Here is a 19,932-nt window from a genome sequence, read left to right on the forward strand (position 1 = left end):
TTTGAATTCCATCGAGCACCTATGTGACAGATAGGAAAGAAGGATCTTCCAGCATTTTCCAGAAACCCTACAGGACCAGAAAGAAGCCCTCCAAGAAGAATTGGAGCTGATTCCTGAGGAGAAGATAGCAGCATTAATCAGGAGCATGCCTGAGAGTTTTGAAGCCGTGATTAATGCAAGATGTGGTACGAAATATATAGACACACACAAATACATGCACAACACATACTCAACACTGAACTAAATTTCAGAACACACACTACCAATCACAAACACACCCTCACCTCTACCCACACTCCCTTACCAAAACACCAGGAAAGAAGACACCAGAAGAAAGTGTAAAATCTCACTAGAAGTTTGAAAATGGCATAAAGTCCCTCCGAAACTAGTCACTAAGGTAAAGTACCATAATAGTTTCATTATTTAACTCAGTGAAGTTATAAAATTTGTTAATTTAACAATTTTAACATTGTCATTAGTGATATACAAGATAGTGTTAAATGTATGTAATCAAGAATGAATGTTGTTTTAATGTTGATATATCAACAAGAATGTTTTGTTGTTATTTACACCATGGCCTAAAAGTCCAGTAACCTTTTCTTAATTTATTACGCAAAAACTACAAATGATACAGCTATCATATTTATGTCATATTAAAGTGGAAGTGAAGTGGTTTTGTTTGGATTTTAGTTCACCCATATGCTGCATTTGGCTTCTTTGTAAAGATGGCAACTTCTGGTGCAGAGCGAACTTTCTTTGTGTTGAAATTTGACAAGAATAAGAGTGCTACAGATGTGCAAAAAAAGTTCAGGACTAAGTACGGCAAAGAAGCTCCAAGCAGGAAGGCAATATATGCCTGGCACAAGTAATTTGTGGATAATGGTTGCTTGTGTCCTGACAAAAGGAGAACATCCAACGAGCTGCAATTACTACATATGACAGTGTGGAGGGTCCTACATAAAAGATTTTGTATGAGGCCATATAAATTGCAGCTATTGCAGTAGTTGAAACCAAATGACAAACAGCAGCATTATGAGTTTTGTAATGGACTGCAACAATGGATGGAAGAAGATGAAAACTTCATAAATCACTTAGTTTTCAGTGACGAAGCAACATTTCATACAAATGACAAAGTCAACAGAAATAACTGTCGAGTGTGTGGTAACCAGAATCCTCATGAAGTCATCGAACATGAGCGTGATTCACCTAAAGTAGATGCTTTTTTTTTTTTTTTTTTTTTTCATTGTCATTGCGAAAACTTTATGGACCATTCTTCTTTACTGAAAAGAATGTAACTGGACATATGTACCTTGTTATGATACAGCAATGGTTGTTCCCATAATTGCAGGACGATTCCCATAATTTTATTTTCCAGCAGGATGGAGCCATGCCCCATTACCATAATGACGTTCATGAGTATCTGAACAATGAGCTGCCTCAACGCTGGATTGGATGTGCTGGAAATGAGGATAATTTATTATTTAACAAAATGGCTCCCCAGATCCCCTGATATGACTCCATGTGACTTCTTCCTATGGGATAAGTAAAAGAGTGTGTGTATGTGCCACCCTTACCACAAACTCTAGAAGAACTCAAGCATAGGATTCGAGAAGCTGCCGCCACAGTAACAGAGGATATGTTGCAAAGGGTATGGGAAGAGTTGATTGCTGTGTGGACATCTGCCGAGTTGCACGTGGTTCTCATATTGAGTCATTGTGAAATCCAAACATTGACAACCAACCATTTGACTTCCTCTTTAATATGACATTCATATTATAACTGTAGCTGTATCTTTTGTAGTTTATGCATAATAAATTAAGAAAAGTGTTACTGGACTTTTGGGACATTGTGTACACAGTGTATTTTTATGATTGTTAGAATTATTATATAGAATTCAATTTGTATGAAAAGTCTTCAGATAATTAAAGTTATTTTAATGTAAACTTATAAATAACAACAAAACAAATAAAGTCAATAAGTGTTAATGAGTTTATTCGAATCCACAGCAAACAGCAGATCAGTATACAGTAGTGCTCCAATTTAGAGGAGGGCGGCATTTACCTTGCAAGCAGGGTTGGTTCAGTTCATGCGACGTTGCTGTCGTGTACACAATGAGTACTCGATACACGATAAAGATGTCAGGGAAGAGAACAAGACAGCCTAGAAGACAAACTGCAGGTTATTGCTGCAATAGAAAATGGTGAACAAATAAGCAAAATTGCTAAGCGATCTAATGTAATCTTATCTATTGTTTATAGGATAAAAAGTGATAGTGAAAAGATAAAATCGTTTGCAGAAGAACTGAAAAAAAGGGTAATGTAAAGAAAAGAAAATCTATGAAACTTCCTGAGAACAAGCAATTAGAGAATGAAACGTTTGAATGGTTCAAGCAAAAGAGAAGTGAAGGAATTCCTGTGTCAGGTGAAATACTGTGTGTGAAAGCTTGTGAAATAACAACAAACTTGGTGGTGATACAACATTTAAAGCTAGCAATGAGTGATGAAGGAATTTTAAAGCATGTCATGGCATTCGCCAGCTCTCAATACAAGGCGAACCGCAAAGTACTGATACATCACCTGTTTCTCAATTTGTGAAGCGTCGATATCGCAAACTATTTATTCAGTGCATGATAAGAGAAGATTTAAATAGAAATGTCCGTGAGCTCTTAAAGAAATGCTCTGTAAAAAATGCAATTGATAACATTGGAAATGCTTGGAATGATGCATCCAGGAAACTATGAAGATAAGCTGGAATAAATTAGCACAAGGTAGTCAAGTTGACTGTAAGGTATCTGAATGTTCAGAGATTATTATGTAATTAATTTTATAATTATTATGTCACGAAATAAGTGAGTTCATGGAAATATATTTGTTATTTATTCAATTTTTTGTTGAAATTATGAAAATATTATATTTATGTTTTATTCTGTTTAAAGAGATGTATATTTTATTATAGAAGGAATTTAATTTTTCTTATGACACTTAAAAAGGAATAGACTACTTTGGTATTGTATATTTAACTACATGGTAATAATAATAATAATAATAATAATAATAATAATAATAATAATAATAATAATAAAACAGGTTCATATTAATAAGGAACAGGTTCATTTTAATAGTTTTCTGTGTCCCTCTTTACTGTATCTGCACTAACATCTGAATGAATGCAGGAGTCTTGTTGCATTCAGTGCATCATCTCGGGCGAACTTAGTGTTTGCAGGTATTCCTCTAAATTGGAGTTCTACTGTACATGTTTGCGGAGGGAGCTCAGCAGTGAATTAATATTGTAGTAGAGGCATTGACACCGAGATCGCGTAACAGTGTAATAAAGGCGAATATTGAAGAACATAGCCAAGCAGTAGTAAACCTTGAAGCAAACAGAAGATCAGAGAAGAAAGAACTTAATATTTTTTTGGCATCGCGGAAAAGAAGGAGGAACAGATATTGGAAACATACGAGATTGTAATGAAAGTGTGCTGGGATTGGTTCAGGATTGATGTGAGTGATGAACAAATAAAAGAAGCATACAGAATCGGGAAAAATGGAAATAGACCTATTCTAGTTAAATTCTCAAGTATAATGGCAAAAGAAAAAATTTTGAGCAAACAAAAGTACTTAAAAAACTAAAATATTAGACTGGAACTTGATTTTGAATATGAAGTAAGATGCAGGAGAAGAATATTGATTCCTTTTATGAAGGCTGCAAGGAAAAATGGTCATTTTGCTAGATTAAACGGAGACAAATTAAAGATGAATGAGGAGATGTTTGATGTGGAATTCTGTTTGGAAAATTTGAACCATACAGAGATAGGGACAATAAAAGAGGAGATAAGGACATCATAGTAAAGCATATGATGAGAGAACTATTTGAAAAATTAGAAGGTGGAGAGGTCATCACAGGGAAAGAATAGCAAGTAATGGAGTGAATTAGTCAGCGAATCACATGAACCAGGAAGAGAGGCCAGCGACCAGAGTAATGCATTGTGCAGCAACAGCAGCAGACAAGGATGTCAACAAGCGATTAAAGAAGAAACAAGAGACTTGCACTAAAATAATGATGATAATAATAATAGTGATCAGGTAGACAGGGGAGAACAGAAGGACGGTATACAGGAGCTGAGAACAGCAAAAAGAGTGCAGTGACTCCAGCTGGAAGATCAAATATGGGTCAGCAATTACAAAAGGGATCGAGAGATGAAGAAGACACTAGGATAAGAAGTCAAGATTCTGCAAGAACTGGAAGGGATGAAGTAACATTAGCGGCACTGAATAGAGGTACGTCAGTGGGAAGAAGTAAGGGACAGAAAAGTTATAACTTAAGAGGTTGGTGCATGAGTGACAAAACATAGGAAAGTGATAAAGTGAAAATAGTATGCATGAGTGACAAAACTTAGGAAAGTGATAAAGTGAAAAGAGTGATAGTGACAGAAAAGATGGTAAGGCAAGAGAATAATAATGAAAAAGGATAAGATACAAGTAATAACCAGAAAGTGATAATAAGTAAGTAGTTATACAATAACGAAAGTGGGAATGGAAATGTAATGAAACTGTAGAAACTACTTTGTCTGAAAATGTACAGAGTAGGTTAATGGGAATAAGTGGTCAGTGAACGTTAGTGATTCAAGTGATTAAATAAGTTAACAACTATGGAAGAGTTCAACTAATGTAAACAATGTTGGGAACAATTAATAAGGAATTGAGAGAAGTGACTGTTTAGTTAAATGAGATTAATAAGAATAAGCTAGATAACTAGGAAAGGGAAGGGTAAATAGAAAAAGAAGGGAGGGAAACAGAGGTGAGTGACGTAATACAAAAGTGGTCAGGGTCATTTATATGTAGTAGCCGAATGTTTAAAAAAGTGTAAGCAGAATATTATGTATCCAAGGGAGTGATGGCACTCACTGTATGCAGAAATATGAAGGGCATCACGACCAATGTAAGCTGGTGGAATAAATATACCAGTATCATATCATATCAATGAGTTTACTCAAAACAGTGGAGGTGTAATTACCAAGTGTGTGTTACTTGTGTAATTTTTGCACATTTCATCCAAATTACTACAAAATTACTATCTTCCCCACTGCTATAAACAGGATCTAGAACCTTAAAGCTTGATATTAAACCATAAACCAATAAATATGTTCTTAAGAAATTCGCAGAAATGTAAAATAGTTCTTTTTATGTTGAAGTGTTGCATTTTTTGTGCTGGTCACTGTAGAATAAATTGTATTTTGAGACCAAATTATCACAGCTGTTGACGAACATTAACTTATGCTTATTATGTACAAATTATTGTAGGTAAACAACAGTTGGTTGCTGTCTCTGTCAACTGACTTAGGAAACTCAGCTCCTGATCTTGCTGTTAATCAAGTGGCAACTCAACAGAGTGTGGCTAACATTATTTCTGAAGAGAAGAGAACCATCACAGTAGAATCTACACACTCGGTAGCAAGTCTGGAGCAAGCACAACACTGTTTGATGAAACTTCCCATGACCCCAACATCACACACAGACTACAGCATCGAGGCAAATCCAGCATTGTCTCTGATGCAAGAGCCCTCCAGCTACATTGTAAGAGCAGCCAACCACGTGAGTCAGGCACAGCTGCATGAGGCCAAGGGAGAGTACCACATAGCCTTCGCATTCTACAAGACAGGCATTGCATGTCTGCTTAATGGTGTGCAAGGTGTGATAGTCGTACAAAATCATTAGCTGACCATAGAGATAGGTTTGTAAAATGATCATAACAGAAATACTCCCTTGTAAAATCATGGTGAGTTTCTTACTCATCGTTGTCCATAAATACACACTATAAATCAACAGTTTTATGTACCAGTGAATCCAGATTAATTATTATATTGTGGTGAAATGGCTCGTGGATTTGTGTGATTTCTAGAAGCCATAACCAGTGTCAAATTATATACAACTGTAAAAAGTGATGATTTCCAATGATCCGGATCTTGGTACTTATACCATTTTCCTTCTTGTTTCCCTATATAGACTTGTTATATCTTGCGTACTTTGTCTGTCTTTACTTCGAGCATTGCACTGAAGTAGGTGTTATGCATTCATTATAGTATCTGTGTTGCATAACATAGGTGTCCGTGTCGAATATTTTAATCCTGATCAAATGGTGTGCCAGGCAGTCATGACCTGTTGGAATCCTAAATTTGGCTACAGTGTCCTTGCGATCTAAAGAATGAAGTAGTGTTCCTTTGATATCTATATTGATCCACTGTTTTCCACTGTATGTTGTTTTGGTGTGCTTAGTATAAGTTTGATCAGGTTTTGTTTAATTTTTTGTATTATTGTGTGTGATGACTTTGATGGTTTGAGTTGTTGCGATATTTTGGTTCCTTTTTTTTTTTCCAGTTAGTTGGCCTCTTCATTTCTCGGTAATCCAATGTGTGAGGGGATCCATTGAAGTACAAGTTGCCTTCTAAGCATTGTTAGCAGTTTCCTACTTTCTGCTATTGATGGAATTTTAGGTGCGATATTTGATGCTATTGCTACTACAGCTGCTTTGGAGTCTACCAGGATGACTGCTTTGCTGAAATTATGGATTCTGGTCTTTAAATTTTGTAATCCTACTTCTATAGCTTTACATTCTCCTTTGAAGACATTTACTTTGCCTGCTGGTATGTAATGTGCGAATTCTTTGCAGTAAATTCCTGCTCCAACATTTCCTCCGGTTTCTAGTCTTGAACCATCAGTATACACTCTCCAACAATCTGGTTCAGGAAACCTCTCAGTTATTGTTGCTAGTGCTATTTGCTTTAGCTAGCTAGAGTTTGTTTTGGCTTTTTTTTTGTCAGAGAATCCTTGAAGTTCCAGTTGGCAGTTTAAATTCGGATAATCTGTAGCAGTGGTTTTCAACCTTTCTACTATTATGGACCTCTTGAAGCTCATTTCATTTTGGCGGATTCCAGAAATATTTTATATAATTTAGGCTGATGATCATATTCTACCCTTAAACATTTGCATAATGTAATGAATTAAACATCCTTTATAAATTAACAGTGATATTACATTTCAGTGTAAGCTTCTGAATATAATCTCAAAATACATAAATACAAAGTAATTTGAGGTTAGGCTATATCATGTCTCTGATGTGAAAAACGAAACCAGATTTTTAGACTTACCGTAAGATTTATCAGTGGGATGGTTGATGTCTTTGCTGTGTAAAATTAAACCTTTTTTTTTAAGATGTATCACAAGGTTATCTGTGTAGATGGCTGATTCTGGCTTGCGAAATCAACAATACATCAACAATAAGTTTACTTCTATATATTATTCTTCAAGAAGATCAGAGCAGAAAAAGTACTCTCACACAAGTATACTAATGCAAATGACATTGTGTGTTGTATTGTAATTCTGGAAACATCAGGATTATACTGTAAGTGGTGCATACAACCAGATTGCATAAGGAATGTTGTAGAAAACACTATTTTTGAAACTCGAATCAGAATATAACTAACAGCTCCTCATCTTTTTTGACGGGGAAATCTATTATTTCTCACCAAGAAGGGATTTTCATACAATTTTTTTTTTCATTACAGAAAGGATAATATTCCCTTAATTGTAATGTCAATCACTGAAGATGTTTCTATATGTACAAATATATTGGACGAGATTTAATCGTCATGTGTTCCTAAAAAGTCACTGAAAGTAGGATATGAATAGAATTCTCGATTGATTGATAACTCAGCAAGACCACAAGTTTAATTTCTTTATCATTGTTTGAGTCTTACCCTGAATGGTGAACACAGTTGAAATTGGACCTGAAGATAAGATTTTAAGAAACTGAAAATATCGGACAGGTATGCAACACTTGCAAGACAAGAGAAGTCCTCAGACGAACTCATTCTTTTTAAACTCTGTGTCTCAAAAGTCTGAGATAAAAAAAAAATTATAGCAATCTGATAAAAACCAGAGAACGTGATGAAGTTCAGCAAAGTTAAAATACTGTTTGAAAACACACCTTAGTTCCACGGACCCTTTTCAAATCACTCATGGATCCCCAGGGGTCTGTGGAACACAGATTGGGAACCACTGATCTATAGCAAGTATGTCAAGCATGGGCATATTGTACTTTTGACAAAGAGTCTAGAGACCTTCCACTTACAGAATCGCATGTATCCTTAAAAGAGATTCTGCGTCACTGTTACACCTTGTTTAAATGCTAGAAATGCCCGCACTTGACATGTTTGATCTATGGGATTGACTGGGGAAGGTGTTTTGTCTAGGTCCTGGGTAATATTGTTTTTCTCCAAGATTTCGTTTGTTACTTGTTGAAAGGATTTTTTTTAAGGGTGTTGTTTGTTGTGTGCTTTGTTTTTCCTGTCGTTTTACTGCTTGAAATCAGTTTACATCTGAGTATTGTAGCTGCCTTTTGAAATTATAGTTTGATTGGTTTGTTACTCGTGTACAATTGCATGGCTGCTACAGTTGTTATTACTGTTCCAGTTAGTATTCTAAGAATTTATTTTTGTACAACCAGTAATTTTTTTATGTCACTGTCTGATACCGTGGCAATTACTTCTCTACCATATTGTAGTATTGGTTTCACATAGGTCTTGCACATGTTATTCAGTGTTCCAGTAATGCTACCCCATTTCTTGCCCTCTACCTTCTTTAATATTAGAGCACTACTAGCATAGCTTAGGGAATAGCATATTTGCCTGCTGATCTAGAGTTGCGCCCGGACATGATTTCAACTCCCGCTTGGGCTGATTACCTGGTTTGGGGGTTTTTCCGAGATTTTTCCCCAACCGTAAAGTGAATGTCAGGTTCTCTATGGCCAGTCCTCGTTCTCATCTCTCCAAATACCATCTCGCTATCACCAATTCCATCAATGCTAAATAATCCAGCACTTGATACAGCATTGTTAAATAACCAAGTAAAAAAAAGTATTAGTAGACCACTTTTCTCTACTTCCTCGACTGTTTTCTGAATTTGATCATTCCATCTCAACTCGTTGTCTTTGTACTGTTACTTGTACTATTATATTCATTGTTGAGTTGTAGTTCAAATTCTTCTGAACAGTGTTGGAGGGAGAAGTACTGATATACTGTTTCAGGAGTATTAATTTTCATATTATTTTCTTCTGACCATGATTTAACTGTGTAGAGTATTTCTGTGATATTTTCTTCGAGTGTTTTATTGTGTTTCCTGCTGCTGTTCCTAGATGCAAACCAAAGAACGTTGTCTGCATACATTCCACACTTCACTTCATTCCTAGAATCCTTTTTATTCTTTCACTCATGTCGTTAATGTTAAAGAGATCGAACTTGATACTGCCCTTTGAGGCAGTCCTGCTTTAAGCTTCTTAAAGTTTGTTGTAATTGCAATCGTCTGTTGTACCAGAAAATTCTCAATCCATTTCATCATTTTCCCTTTAACATGTTGTTCTTGAAGTTTAATTAAGAGTTTTTTCCTCCGCACTCTGGCAAATGCATTTTGAAATCTACAAAGACTACTTGTATATGGAAAAACTCTTCTCGGGTTCTCAGCCAGGTGAGTTGGATTGTTGCTTCCAAGCTTCCGATGACTAGCTCTGCCATCTTCTTCAGGGATTGAAATGCTATGGGACTATGTCTAGCCTACATATAAACGGTCAGTAGGATTTCCCGCTTTCGGCCGATCAGGAGCTAGGTCCTAGTCCCGACTGCCTGCCGTGTTCTGGTTTGTCAAAGCTTGTTGATTGCAGGTTGTCGTGTTGTACTCAGTTGCAGACCCCCGTCCCTGTTGAAATTATTGTCATCTAGTTGGATTTCGAGGCTTCCTTGATGACCAGGTCCCAGTAACCCAATGCCTTGTCCAAGACGGTGGCATCGAAATCTACCTTGTGGCCCGTTTTCAGGTTGTGTTGTGCTGCTGCTGACTTATTGGAGTAATGTAGTCTTATGATGCTTTGGTGTTCTTTGCAGTCTTCCATAATGGTACTCACTTACTTACTTACAAATGGCTTTTAAGGAACTCAAAGGTTCATTGCCGCCCTCACATAAGCTCGCCATTGATTCCTATCCTGTGCAAGACCAATTCAGTCTCCATCATCATATCCCATCTCCCTCAAATCCATTTTAATATTATCCTCCCATCTACGTCTCGGCCTCCCCAAAGGTCTTTTTCCCTCCGGCCTCCCAACTAACACTCTATATGCATTTCTGGATTCGCCCATATGTGCTACATGCCCTGCCCAACTCAAACGTCTGGATTTAATGTTCCTAATTATGTCAGGTGAAGAATACTCGTACAATGTGTGAAGTTCTGCATTGTGTAACTTTCTCCATTCTCCTGTAACTTCATCCCTCTTAGCCCCAAGTATTTTCCTAAGAACCTTATTCTCAAATTCCCTTAATCTCTGTTCCTCTTTCAAAGTAAGAGTCCAAGTTTCACAACCATATAGAACAACCGGTAATATAACTGTTTTATAAATTCTAACTTTAAGATTTTTTGACAGCAGACTAGATGACAAAAGCTTCTCAGCCGAATAATAACATGCATTTCCCATCTTTATTCTGCGTTTACTTCCATAATGGTGCGACACATAAAAACAGAGTAAATTTTTTCCATTTATTTGGTTATTGGAAATACAAATAAACTAATATGAATCTATTCCATTTATTCTGTTATTGGAAATACAAATAAACTAATATATAAATATATTGTCCACGCAACTTATCTGGGCAGCTGGGTTCCCTAGTGCTCTCTCGCTGTCCCCTAGCTATCTGCTGGCTACCTGACCATCGCTGCAGCAGTTTTACATACAGTTACAAAAACATAATTGGGTATTTATTTTCAGTGCATTCCATTGGATATGGTAGGTGAAAGTATATGGTTTCACAAAATAACAAACATAAATACATTGCATTTTTCTTCTTCTGTGTGCAATACAGTATGATTACAACTCCAATTATTACAATATTCATATCTGGCCATGAGCTACTGATGGTAAGGGATGCATAAAGTCTTTCAAGTAGAAGCACGGGTCTGTAGTTGTTGGGTTTCCAAAAAAACTTCACTTTCACACAGTCATTATCATCCACATTCTTCTTCTTCCTCTTCCCTTCATCATCATCATCATCATCTTCGTCATCACTGCTTGTGTTGTCTAGACATATTATAAAACCCACAAATTATTAGGGGAAACGCTTGAAGCAAGTAAAGAGATAGGTTTGGAAATAAATCCCGAAAAGACAAAGTACAGGCCCTACGATTATGTCTCATGACCAGAACATAGTACGAAATGGAAATATAAAAGTTGGAAATTTATCTGTTGAAGAGGTGGAAAAATTGAAATTCTTGGAGCAACAGTAACAAATATAAATGGCACTCGGGAGGAAATTAAAGGCAGAATAAATATGGGAAATGTCCGCTATTGTTCGGTTGAGAAGCTTTTGTCATCCAGTCAGCTCTCAGAAAAGCTGAAAGTTAGAATTTATAAAATAGTTAGTATCGGTTGTTCTGTATGGTTGTGAAACTTGGACTCTCACTTTGAGAGAGGGATAGAGGTTAAGGGTGTTTGAAAATAAGGTGCTTAGGAAAATATTTGGAGCTAACAGAGGTGAAGTTACAGGAGAGTAGAGAAAGTTACACATTACAGAACTGCATGCATTGTACTCTTCACCTGTCATAATTAGGAAAATTAAATCCAGACGTTTGAGATGGACAGGGTATGTATCACATATGGGCGAATCCAGAAATGTATATAGAGTATTTGTTGGGATGCTGGAGGAGAAAAGACCTTTGAGGAAGCCGAGACATAGATGGGAGGATAATATTAAAATGAATTTGAGGGAAGTGGGATATGATTGTAGAAACTGGATTAATATTGCTCAGGATAGGGACCCATGGCGAGCTTATGTGAGGGCGGCAATGAACTCCGGGTTCCTTAAAAGCCATAAGTAAGTAAGAAAGACATTTCTCTTTCGCCTCTTGATCGCAACAAACAACCATTGACCTTATTATCTCCCTCTCCTTATTGTGTATACATATAACCTTGTTGCATCTCGTATTACTACCGGCTATTGTATAAATATGTCTTCACAGAACACAAAATTACTGTAAGTACAACGATCATACTAAGCAAGCAAATGTATTTTACCTGCCTCGTAGACCATCCTCCCCTCTCTTGCTCCGCTACCGCTACAAGCGACCCCTCTACTCCCCGCGCCTCAATCTTTTAGCTGCCCAGATAACTTTCGCGGACAGTATTTATAACTTACCTATATAAAGCATTTATTTATATTTCAAGTAATGCTTAGTTACAGTATTTAGATTTTACTTCTGTTATTTTATATACTATGTTAGAAAAATACATAAGTAACTTATTTTAGTTATATTACAAGAGGGGTTCCCGCACTGTGGCATTTTCTCATGAAATTTCGGTCAGTGTATGGAACCAGTGCCTATCCAGCATTGTGATGCACTTGGGGAGCTATGATAGGTAGCGAAATCCAGTTAAGAAATCCAAAACGAAACAAAACAAACAACAAACAATTCAAAACGAAATTAAAAACTGGCAGTTGAATAAGCATACTATTCAGTGAATGCATATCTTGAAGATGAAAATTTTAATATTGAAACCTGTTTTTTGACAATATATAAAAATATGTTTTTCTTCTATAACATTTACTATTTTATGTAATTATACTTGAGGGGAGTGAGTGACGGTTGAAATTTTCGTCATTTTCAGTCAAAATTCGCATTTTCGTTTTCTTGTAAGAAATGAATCAACAATCGCTCTTATTTATATGTTGAGCAAGTTTCAATACTCTGTGGCGCTCGAAAGCATACAAATTACGCTGTATATAAACCTTGAACTTCAATTCCATACATATTTTACAAGCTGTTTTCTCATGCTTTTTTTTTTTTTTTCAGCACATTTCATCAGCTTCGAAGTGTAAAGGCTCTTGCAATTTTGATAATAGGAACATGAAATTTTTACTTCATGTTCTATATACTGTGGATAACAAAATATCATATGGGTTTTATGATTAAATGAATACTTTTTCAAATAAAAAATTAAATATTTGTAGTGTCAATGGAAAATTTTTATTTTTAGGTATGCGGTGGTTATAATTTTTTTTCTCTCTCTTTTGTAATAAAGATATAGGAATACTAATGTGTGATATTTTTTATAATTATGTCACTGGTCTTGCAAAAAAAAATAATGTCAAACATTTTACTGAAAATTGAGCGACATATTTAATTTTTAAATTACAAATTTTTCAGAGTATTTTTGTTAACTCAGAAACTAATTCACTCACAAAAATGAAACTTCATCACATCATTATCTATCTATTACACCATCAAAAATCAAGGATGTAGTTTGCAAAATGTAGAAAATAGAAATTTAACCTATCACCCTTCTTTAAGTGTTCCTTTTAGGAATAGCTCAAGTATTTTAAATTTAATCTTAGCCTTGTTCTGTATTTTAGATTAAGTTACTAACATTTATGTCTACTTTTTAACAAGTCGTTTGTTTTCCTCCAGTTCTACCTGAACTGACTTAATGTTACGTCATAATGTCATAATCTGGCGAGAATTTCAGATTTTTAACTTAAAATAGGAGAAATATTTGGAAAGACCATATCTTAAGACTGGATAAGTCAGAGTTAACGAGACAAGTCATGACTTACAGACCCATTGGTAGGAGAGGTGTTGGTCAACCAAAGAGACTACGGGAATACGATTTTGATTCCTGAATGAGTGGAATGGACCCAGAAGTTGCAACCCATGTAGATGATGATAAAATGTGACAATAACCTCTCTACTCTACTCGGTCTAGGACATTCATTGTATATATATATACTGTAGGGCAAACAGTGGGTCAATGTAAGCCTCAGAGTATCCCATAAGCATTGGATTCACAATTGCTATCCAGGTCACCTGTAAGACTAAGACAATCATCATTCATCACATATATAGGACGCACAGTGAGATAGTGGTAACCTCAGGGCATGCCTGTCAGCATCAGATTCATGAATGCCATCCAGGCTAGCTGTCGGACTAGGATATATCGGCACATATGAGGGTCATTTCAAAAGTTCTACATACTGGAAGATGGATTGAAAAAAACTATATATTTTACAAAATTCCTTTACAGGCCTTCAATATAATCTCCATTCTTTCTTATGACAGCTTCCCAACGTTTTGGCAATTTTTTTATTCCGGACAGGACACCTTTGTTGAGCTGTCTGATTTCTCAAATCATGTTCCGGCTCAAAATCTCGTATCCAGGTTTCATCTATGGCAACAATGTTTTTCAGAAACTGCTCTCTTTCTGTTTGGTAATGCTGAAGCAATTTTTCTACAATTCTCTTGCGACCTGCTTTCTGCTCTTCACTCAGATGATGAGGAACCCATCTGGCAGCAACGTTTCACATCTGTAAATTTTCAGTCATTATTCTAAACTGGAGTGACAGACATTCTGGCCTCATGTGCAATTTCCTCGCATGTTTTTCATCGATCCCCTTGCAAAATGTCATTAACAATAACCTCAGATGTGTAATCTCTTGCATTTGATGGTCTTCCACTTCTTGGGTTCATGGAAACAAGCAGACCACCTTGACACTATGTGAAGATCCACTACACTATCCCCACACATCTCACGCAAAGCATTGTGAAATTTAGTTGGATTCTTTCCTTGTAAAGTTTTAATTTTGATGTAGAATTGCTGACTCGGTTTCCTCTTCCATTTCAAGGCAGAATTATTCAGCACAGAACCAAGCTATCCAGCAAACATACATACAGCGTTCTAGTCTGAAGTCTGGTTCACAACTTACACAAATTTCAGAGTGATTATTCTACCATAATGGTCGCGCATGCACAGTATGCAGAACTTTTGAAATGACCCCCATTTATAGTGCACACATTGGGCCAAGGAGCTTCAGGATAAGGATCTGTCCCCAAACAGCTAAGCCATATGGTCTTACGGTCATGATTTGCTTTCAGATGATCTTGATAATAAACGAAAGCAAATTGTGCGGGAGAAAACAGCTCAATATCTCCTGCAGGCTGAAAAAATATACAGTCAACATCTAGCATCACAGTCTGCAGACCTGTCAGTGTGGAACGTAAGTATCCTTTATATATTTAACATATTTGATATTTAATTTTCAAGAAACAGGGTATCATACACTAGCTTTTGACAAAAATACATTTATAATTAAGTTAATTTTTCATTTTATCTTTAACCATATACTGTATAAACTTTCTTCATTAAACATTAATCATAACCAGTCATGTATTCATTTTATGAGGTTTACTATTTGCCCAAAGCTTTCTTAAATTCGTAATTTAGTTACCATAATAATTACTGAGACATAGATTAGCTTAGGTAGTCAGTCACTTGACAGCTTCTTATTAAAAGAACCAAATTTCATTTGCCAGCACTTGTGAGATATGTGATGAATGAAGTACATGGAGCATTTTCCTTCAAGTAATTCGGTTTCTTCTTCCATTGCTTTGATTCTGAGTAATTTGTATAATGTAAAATTATCTATCATGCTACTACTATATTTCTGTATCTCAGAGAAAAGAGGATGGAGATCCAATTTTACAGATTTTGAGGTAAGCACATCATTTGCATCAGAATTTCTTTCATCAGGTAGAAAAGGATAGAAGTGCACAAAATCCGTATTGTCTTTAAATTTGGATGTCAAAGGATGGAAGGACCATTGCTCTTCATATACTTGCTTTGGGCTTTTTTTTTTTTTTCCTTTTTTTTTTTTTATTTTTTCCTGAAAAGTTACGTTTTTGTGACTTTCATCCATTTTGCTCTGAGGTACAGATTTATTATGTGGATTCCTAATGAGTTAGCACTGTTTTGGCTAATAGCCCAGGGAGAGCATTCATCTACAGCGTCCACTGTCAGACCTGCAGTTTTTCAAGGTGCTGGGTGTTATCGGCACTGCCATGCTTGTGCTCAACACCCAGGAAGACTGCTGCTATGTTATGAAAGTACTTCACAAGTCACCATGTCCTGTATATGAACTGAAGACATCAATTGTGCCGCAAAACATCCCCTATATGGTGAAGCTACATCACTATTTTGATACTGAATCAGCAGTGTTCCTTGTGCTCCAACATGCCAGGTTTGTACCACACTTGTCAGCATATAGTGACATTATGCAAAGCAGTTTGATTACTAATGAAAGCCTCTCAGCAGGCTGAGTCCTGCATTATATGCCAGTATATTTACTAGCATTTGTAGTAAAATTCACTGAATTAGTCAAAAGCTGATAACTAGTGTTGAGAATTATATACATTAAAAAGCATAAAATGTTGAAGACCTTTGGCTGTCAGAAAATCTGGATGTTGCAGCTCATGAACCACAAACTTATTGGTTCTTTGGGTTTCCTCCATCATGTTGTAGCAGTCTTTTGGTACATAAACGGTTCTATTTCTACTGGCAGTTTCAACACACCCAAAATCACCATTGTTGGAAAGGTCTGAATGTCTCGAAACCAAACATTTTTGTTCAAAGGTTTCGATCTGGACAGAACATAATGCAGAAGTGTGAGGGATACATTCAAATTTCGATTCTGTCCAGTACAAGAATCGGACTAAATCATAATATGCTTTATAGCTAGTTTAGAAGACAACACTTTCTTGAAGTGAATAAGCAAGGATGAGGCAATCTCCAGGGAGCCCTGAGTTGCAATAGCTTCATCCCAAACAGAAATAGCCTGTTTTACGTTTCATGTTATTAATGCCAAAATTATAGACATATAGGTTTCTTTTGTAGTAAGCATCACTGACTATCAATATTGAGAATGGAAGGGCCATCTGTATATCCACGGATATCACGTACATTTCAGGATTAGAATTTGAAGAATCACGCTTCATGCATTCACGGGCTCTCTAGCTTTCCTTAACCCTTAAATTGACAAAGTATTCCATAGGATACAACAGGATAATAGGCTATATGCTATAATTTTAATAGAACAATAGAAAAAAATTGGTAGGAAAATTAAAATTTCACAATACTATAATTGTTTTCTTTACTGTCCGACAAGGTTTAATAAACTAGTGTGAGAAATGAAGTTTTGCCAATTTAAGGGTTAGATGTAGTTCATGAGTTGTGTTCAATGTTGCTTTCTTCCACTGTGAGATTTGTATCCATTTTCTTGATTTTGTGATAGTCACAATCTTTACAAGTATATTTTCTCGGTTTTTGGAAATGTAGGTTGAAGTTTGTATTAAAAATGTGATGACAGTAACGTTCCTTCAAGAACTCCCTATTGCCCTTAAGACATGCTTCTTTGTGCAAATCATACATCTTTCGAATGTTCAGAAGAAGACTCGAGCACTTTCTGTTTACATTATCATTTCGGGTGTAGTGCGATTCACTAATAGGAAAACTGTTTATATGCTGTTCAATGAAAACTATTTTATCTGGGTCTATCTTACGTGGATTAGGCTTGCGGCCTCTCAAGTCCTCATCAAGAGGTTTGCCTTCTCTGTAGTTTTTCAAAGCTCATGACAATTTCCTATCACTCACTGAAAATGTGTGAAAAAAATATTTTTTGCACGTTTCAACATTCCTAGAGCCAATATCCAGGTAAAACTTGTTGACAATAGTATTAGGCGGAGTCAACACCTGTGGAGTAACGATTAGGCGTCTGGCCGCGAAACCAGGTTGCCCGGGTTCGATTCCCGGTCGAGGCAAGTTACCTGGTAGAGATTTTTTCCGGAGTTTTCCCTCAGCCCAATATGAGCAAATGCTGGGTAACTCTCGGTGCTGGACCCGGACTCATTTCACAGGCATTATCACCTTCATCTCATTCAGACACTAAATAACCTAAGATGTTGATAAAGCGTCATAAAATAACCTACTAAAAAAAAAAAGTACTAGATGGACGACTACCATCACGAGCACAGTGCCTTGCAACAGATACTGCGTGAATGAGCCCACACAGATAAGCATTTTGTTTACAAAGTCTCCCATTTTCCAAAATATTTTGAACAATTGCTTTTGTTCATCTTCTGTAAGCTTCTGAAAACACCTTTTATGGCACATACAGTCTATATTACGAAATATCTGAGGTTATATGAGTCTACCTGAATGATCCTTGTATGATTCACCAGCGTTTTGCAAACTTTTTGTGACCTGTCGTTGATCTCCTTTATCATTTCTAATTTCCTTAGACCGTGGAACTCCAGCAGTCCCATCCATGTTTACAGTCTTGAACACACAAGTCACGTTTATTTCACAGTTTGGAACACAACCTACTATTATTAATGTTTCACATACAGACTACGTTATTTACATTTGTGAGCAACTTGCACTTAATATGAATGGTTTATACACTGGCTACGTTATTTTATTCTTGAACAACACTTACTCAATAATAAGAATGTTTGGATCACAACAGAGTAAACTATGTTCACATGTGGTGACAGCACAGAATGTATGTGCACTTGGACGTACACCATTTGACTGCCAAGACGCTCAGCAGTTTCGTTCAGTGTAATAACATTCTGCACTATTTGTGAGTGAACTATTGAACTTGGTTGGACACACACTACTTGTTGGATACACAGAACTGGATGTCTAGTAACTATAAGTGGTGTTAGTCCATTTTTCAATTTTTGTGACTTACACCACTTGGCAGCCAACCTGCCCATATGAGTATGTTATGATAGCCGATTTCCAGTCGTCTGGGATACTACAATTATTTATTGATATATTAAAAATTCGCATTGAGTACAGTATCACGGCTTCACCTCCTAATTTTATAACTTTTGTGGGAATATCGTCTGGACCGCGTGAATTTTGGTTTTGTAGTCATTTTATTCTATTCCGAACACTTTTAGCCGTTATTTCGAACATCTCTGTGCATTCACCTTCTTCGATTATAATCTGTCTGTCTTTTTTATTGAAAATAGAAATAAATTTTGAGTTCAATAAATCTGCTTTTTGTTTGTCCCTGTAATTATTTGGTGACTAGTGTCTCTCAAAACTGGTATCGTTTCCTGGTTTCCTCCTCTTCAGCACATGTAATTATAAAACCTATCCCAGTTATTTTCGCCTTCTTTCAATAAATTTTGCAAGTAGTTCTCTTCTGCCTTTTTCTTTTCCCTTTCTAATTGTTAATTGTTTGCATTGTGTTAAATATAGCCTTCAGAAAGGTAAATTACATTTCACGTATACTTCTAACAATTTATTTAACAAAAATTGGATCGTCTGTTATGTACTGACAGATTAGATTTTGACCCAGTATCGTCCACAGCATCGCAAGAATGGAATCATTGGTATAGGACTTTCCAAAATTTTATTGTGACTACTAAAGCCAGCAATCAAGACAAACTTCGTCCTCTAGATAATTAATGACGCAATTGCCATTTTGAAGAATCTATTTGTAAAACCAACAAATGAAGTATTTGAATGTCACAAACTTTGAACATGAAAACAACAATCAAGTGAGTCAATTACATCTTATCTTGAGGTATTGAAGCAACTAAGCAAAGAATGTAATTTCAAGGTGGTGACTGCAGAAATGAACAGAGACGATTTTATCCGTAATGCTTTCATCAGTGGATTGCACGAATCATATATATGCCAGAGACTCCTTGAAAGCCCAAATTTTTCTCTGAACGATGCCTTAAGTCATGCACAGGCTTTAGAACAAGCTCAACAACAATCATCTTTCTACCAGATTCCTGCACCAGTGATTCTAAATTCTGAATCCACAAACAGACATTTAAGAACACGTCAGCAGCTATTATTGTGAGTTGTTACTTCTGTGGCTTAGGAAAGCAACCATGAACTGTTTGTTCTGCTAGAGAAGCTGTCTGCAGAGGCTGTGGCATAAAAGGTCACTACAAGAAGGTATGCCAGCAGTGATCTGTGAGTAAACGAACTGCTATTACGTCTTCTTGCATAGCTAGTGTGTCCACTGGTTTATCCAGAGCTCTTGTG

At 36.2% G+C, this 19,932-nt stretch overlaps 1 protein-coding gene across 3 annotated transcripts in view; it reads left to right on the forward strand.

Annotated features, from left to right (window-relative positions):
* LOC138704918 (ribosomal protein S6 kinase delta-1) overlaps positions 1–19,932 on the forward strand; it is a 117,756-nt gene that overhangs the window by 61,778 nt on the left and 36,046 nt on the right. For all 3 annotated transcript variants that reach the window (XR_011333478.1, XM_069833318.1, XM_069833319.1), the window contains 3 exons: positions 5,301–5,688; positions 14,961–15,082; positions 15,846–16,102. Coding sequence is in view for 2 of the 3 variants with exons in the window: in XM_069833318.1 (XP_069689419.1) it covers positions 5,301–5,688; positions 14,961–15,082; positions 15,846–16,102 (767 nt within the window). In the remaining variant the exon portion in view is untranslated. The remainder of the gene's footprint in view (positions 1–5,300; positions 5,689–14,960; positions 15,083–15,845; positions 16,103–19,932) is intronic.

The sequence above is a fragment of the Periplaneta americana genome, chromosome 8, assembly GCF_040183065.1.
Source record: "Periplaneta americana isolate PAMFEO1 chromosome 8, P.americana_PAMFEO1_priV1, whole genome shotgun sequence".
NCBI classification, from domain to species: Eukaryota; Metazoa; Arthropoda; class Insecta; order Blattodea; family Blattidae; genus Periplaneta; species Periplaneta americana.